At 52.7% G+C, this 5,256-nt stretch overlaps 1 protein-coding gene across 1 annotated transcript; it reads left to right on the top strand.

The window, feature by feature from the left end:
- The first annotated feature begins 3,920 nt into the window (after positions 1-3,920).
- On the top strand, positions 3,921-4,931 carry LOC120612393 (melanoma-associated antigen B5-like). The gene has a single exon (XM_039874821.1). It carries the CDS (start codon positions 3,921-3,923, stop codon positions 4,929-4,931), a length of 1,011 nt encoding a protein of 336 aa, XP_039730755.1.
- The last annotated feature ends 325 nt before the right edge of the window (positions 4,932-5,256 follow it).

Raw genomic sequence — 5,256 nt, 5'->3', positions numbered from 1 at the left:
TCGCTTCAGAATCTAAGTTTATCAATGTCCTGGATATCTCATTCGTTACCGTTCATATTTAAAATGAAGTTTTTGGTATTTGTTAGCATAGTAAGCCTATTTATCATCTATCTATCTGCCTATCATGTATCTATAGAATTATCTGATTTTTGCTACTCAGTAGGGTAACGTGAGATGGGATTTGAAATTTCTGTGGACATTTCAGAAAACCCCACAGGAAAACATTTGGGATCACAAAATGGTGATACACAAGCAAAGGCTGCTTCACTCTTAGTTGGCCTTATTTTTGTGCTCTTTGCCATTAAAATGGAATAGTATGTACCTGGATTTATGAGCGCCTTCAAACTCTAGGAGCAATTAAATCATAATGAAGTAGACTTCTTGCTCATGTCCCCTTTTCCCTCTAGCGTTAATCGACCCTCTGCTCTTCGGAAGGTCCTCTGCTAGTCTTCGTGATGCTAAGAAAAAGAAGGTTGAGCCACTGAACATAGAATTTTAGAGTCTAGGAGCAGCATTGGTCATATAAGGAAGACGGTGACATACACTCTGAGAAATAGTAAATTTTCTCAAAAAGGACGAAGAAGGGGTGTGGAAGAGGAGGTTGCAGATGAGAACGGGCTACGGTCAGCCATGTGTCCACGGCAGTGCTGGCCCTTGGGCAAATGCCAGTGCCCGAGAAGGGGCAGGAGTGGGGGTGGAGAGCTCCCCCATTTGAAGCCAGGCTGCGGGGTGGGCCGCATGAAGCTGTCGGTGTGGGGGGCAGTGGCCAGACCCTCAGATGATGGGTCTCGAGTCGAGACACTAAGCCTGGAATGAGGAACAGAGCTGAACAGTTACTCAGGGGTGTGAGAGAACCAGAGAGAGACCTGTACCCCGGGCCCGACTGGAGGGGACTGTGTGCTCACCCCAGGGCAGGGGACACGTTGCACGAGCCAGGCGAGTTAGGCCCAGGGTGTGCAGACAGTTTCTCACAAGTAAGGGTCATTCTCCCTTGAGGTCAGATGCCAAGAAGCCCCTGGACCGTCTCTCTTTTCACGGGCAGGGATGGTCAGAGCCGCTCCATTAAAAGAGCATGTTCATCCGTGATTCGAGTGTCACTTGGCGAAATCTGACGGAGGGCTCTATTTTGGGTGGCGATGAAACGAATAAAAATGGGAGTGGTTGGGATGAAAAGGCACCTGGGAGAGAAGTTGTTGGTCCTTGAGACAAACAGACTCTGAGTTGCAGCCACCTGGAGAAGACAACCCCACATCCACATTAAGTAACAGATGCTCTTATCGGAAAGTGCTGTTTAGTTCTACTAGCTCGGAAGCAAGTCGGCTGCTGGAGATTTCTATATTGTTTACAGTTGCATAGTTAAGGGAAGCTGAAGTTAAAATTCTTGAGGGAAGCTGTTTTCATCTGGGGTCAAAATCATCTCAGTAATGTCTGCCATTCATTGCAAGCACCAAACGTTGCTAACTCGGTTCCAGGTGATTTACGGTCATCACATACGTATGTCGAGAGCCCTACAGCATACACTGTGGGACTCCCTTGGCAGATAAAGAAGGTGGAATGTCTTCAAATTCCAGGTGAGTAAGAGACAACAGAGCTGGACTAGAACCAGGCTCTGAATTCCCCAAGAGCCCACTACAAGCCACTCCTCCAAGGGACAGTGGGACACCACATGTCATCTTTTGGCCTCCTACTCCAAAACCTATCTCAAGAGTTCAAAAGCAGGACCTTACACCTGCTGCACTGTCTGGATTACAGAGCCCGAGGAATAAGCAAAAATCGTACCAAAATAGACACGAGATACAAATAAAGGAAGAAAAAGATGGTGTTTACTGACAATATCATAATCTCAAAGAAAATATTAAGAAACCTCAAAAGATCGGGGTCTCACAAAAATATCTGGCTCGTCCCTGCCTTGCAGAAAGTCAATCTATTAGAAGGGGAGTTAGATGAGAGGCTCGATCTGACGGGTGAAGAGGAGGAAGAGATCAGCGTGTTCTCTGGGATAGCACAGCTCCCGGCCGGGGCCCTCCTCTGCCTTTGCTGCAGGTTCCCCATCTCACACCACCCCTGGGACCCGCGCCGTTCTCTGCTGGGTCTGCAGTAGGGAGAAAACCCTAGTTTTCCAGGCCGCGGCATTTCCCAGCAAGCCTTTCACAGAGGAGGTAGGGGTCAAGAGGAAGACTGATGAATGAGGACGGAGGACAGAACGCCACGTAGTAACTCTCGCAGGCACAGAGAGACCGGCCGGCGACGGCTCATACCGAGAAGGCCGAGGCAGGGCCAACAGACCGAGCATCCCCTCACTTGTTTTCAGTGTCTCCGGGACATGAGAGCTTTGGTCTACGTGGGTGACCCTACGTGGAAAGAGAGAGGAGAGCCAGGCCCTGCCGGGCGTCAAGGTGAGGATCCTGAGTGAGGACTGAGGGCAGCCCCTACTCTGAGCAGAGAGGCCCCAAGGACCTGGTCCCGATGTCATGCCTGGAATGGCACAGGCAGGAGAGCCTCGTGTGGCATTCCCTGATTTTCCTTCCTTCGCATCTCAGGGCGCGAGGGCCGTGGTCTGTGGCTCTGAGACCTAGGACAATAAAGGCAGGCATTGTGGGCCTGGCAGGAATCAAGGGCAGAACCCTGAGTGAAAACTGAGGCTACCACAAGTCCCGGAACAGTGAACAGACACAGAGACAGCCCCAGCCGGCAACCCTGAGATGCCTCGGGCAGGCCTGTCAGCCTGACGCTGCAGGAAGCTGTCAGGGGTTTGAGGGCCTTGCTCTGAGGAAGGGGTGAGGGGGGTGTAGGGACTCAGGTCAGCCGAGGATGGAGTTCCAGGCCCTGCCGGGCGTCAAGGTGACGCCCCTGAGTGGGGCCTGAGGGAACTTTCCACCCATAGAACCGAGAGGACCACCCAGAACCCCGCCCTTGCTGGTTGCCCTGGGACACCTGGGCGTCGTTGCCATGCTATGACATACGCACTGACTCCTGTGGTGTCACAATGGGGTGAGGGACTTAGTCTCAGGTGTATGGTCTAGGGCCAGCAGTGGGAGGATTTCTTGGCTCCCGGAGGCCGACGTGCGACTCCAAGGACGACGGGAACCACACACCCAGCCCAGTGCAAACCACATAGAACTCCTTCCGTACCTGGTCTCAGGACAGCGGCGCAGGTGTGGACAGAGGAGGACGCCCGCACCTCCTCCTGGGGTCTCAGGGAGGTGTTGGCTCCAGGACGGGGGGCAGTTCCAGGGGGCGCGGAGGCATTCTAGGCCAGGACGGGGGCCACAGCTAGGACCGAGGGACCCTCCACCCCTAACAGTAGGGATGACATAGAACTGGGCCCCGCCCCTGGCTTCAGCGCTTGAAGACCCAGCACAGGCCTACCCAGCTGAAGCTCCCCAACACTTATTTCTGTTACATCTATGGGAGCTGAATCCTTATTTTGAAGGTGTAGCCACCGTTCAGCTAGAGGGGTGGGGAGACCAGGCCCTACATGGAGCCCAAAGGAGGAACTTTAATGAGGACCGAAGCCCCAAGGAGACCAGCACAGGAAACTCCCCACTGGGCAGGCCGCACTGCGTTCCCGGACAGGGCTAAGCTGAGGACCCCTTCCCTTTCTCCTCGTGGGCGCCCTGACCCGCCACCAAGTGACCGGTGCTCTTGAATGGGCAGTAAGAGCCTCCTCAAGCTCAAAAACCGCCAGCCTCTGCTGTCTCCTCAGTTTGCCTGAGGCGGGCAGGCAGGGAGCAGCACCAGCGTTCCCGGGGGACGGGCTGGTGACCCTAGGAGCCCAGTGGGTTTTCAGAGCTGTGCCCTTGACAAAACCGGAAAAGGTAGCCTTCCGTATAACCGAGGTGGCACTTCCGTGATGAAAGCTACACACACCCTCCCTTCCTTCCCCCTGCAGGTGTCCTCAACCACAGACCCGTGTCGTCATGCCTCGGCGTAAGAAGAACAAGTTCCGTGCTCGTGAGCAACACCGCCAGGTCCCTGACGATTCTAAGACTCAGAGGTCTGATGAAACTATAGCCTTGGAAGAGCTTCCCTCCTGCTCCTCTGCCCTGGAGGCTCCTTCCCAGAGTGTGTCACAGACCCAGACCAGTAGCCCTTCCCAGGCATGGGGACAAGACTCGGCCACCATCGCCTCTCCAGGCGCGGTTGACACAAGGTCTGAGAACGACGAGGAAAGCCAAGATGAAGACGTTTCTTATTCCCCTGAGGATTTCTCAGACAGTACGTCTCCCACTGTGAATGTGGATTTGGTGGAGCAGTTCCTCCTGCACAAGTACAGAATGAACCAAACAATCTTGAAGGAAGACATAGAGAAGATCCTGGGAGAGAGACACCAGGGCGAATACGCTGCGATCCTGGAGAAGGCCGCTGAGCACCTTGAGCTTGTCTTTGCCATTGATTTGAAGGAAGTCGACTCAACCAAACACGTGTACGAGCTGGTCAGCAAACTGAAACTCCCCAATAATGGGAGGATGCGAGCAGGCAGGGGCTGGCCCAGGACCGGCCTAGTGATGAATATCCTGGGCTTCATCCTTATGAAGGGCAATTGTGCCGCCGAGAAAGACGTCTGGCAATTTCTGAAAGTGTTGAAGGTATACGCCGGCAGGAGGCATTTCATTTATGGAGAGCCGAGAAAGTTCGTCAATAACGATCTGGTGAAGCTGAAGTACCTGGAGTACCGCCAGGTGCCCGGCAGTGACCCGCCTCTCTATGAGTACCTGTGGGGCCCAAGAGCTCACGCTGAGACCAGCAAGATGAAAGTCCTCCACTTTTTGGCCAAAGTTGCTGACACAACTCCAAGAGCCTTCCCCTTACAATATGAAGAGGCTTTACGAGAAGAAAGGGCACGCGCCACAGGTGCAGGGAGGGCTGGCACTAGTGCCACAGCAAGGCCTGATTCCATGGCCCCTTTTGCCTCCTATAGTGCACACTGAGGATTTTTTCATCAACATGAAAAAAAACAAATCTCAGCAGTGATTTTTGTGGAAGTGTCAAGGAATCCCACAAAAAAATCTTGGAATAGATTAAATAAAATAATTTCAACCTTGATTTAGCTTACTCTTCTCAGTCTTTTCTTTTGGAAAATAGATTTATACCTCAATATTTAACAAGTTAGTCCTCTGACTCAATTTCTCTTCTATTCCCCAAACTTATGTGAGCATCTGCTCTTGGGAAGGTCCATGGTGGTATGGGGCCTGGTAAGAAAAAGAAGGTGGAGCCACTGCCCATAGAATCGTGAGTCTGGAACCAGCTACCATG

The sequence above is a fragment of the Pteropus medius genome, unplaced genomic scaffold, assembly GCF_902729225.1.
Source record: "Pteropus medius unplaced genomic scaffold, Ma_sr-lr_union100, whole genome shotgun sequence".
Taxonomy (NCBI): Eukaryota; Metazoa; Chordata; class Mammalia; order Chiroptera; family Pteropodidae; genus Pteropus; species Pteropus medius.
Note: the sequence above shows the minus strand (reverse complement) of the source record. Positions and strands in the feature narration are given on the sequence as shown.

Coding starts and splice junctions, on each gene's coding strand:
- LOC120612393 (XM_039874821.1), top strand. CDS start 3,921: ATGCCTCGGCGTAAGAAGAACAAGTTCCGTGCTCGTGAGCAACACCGC.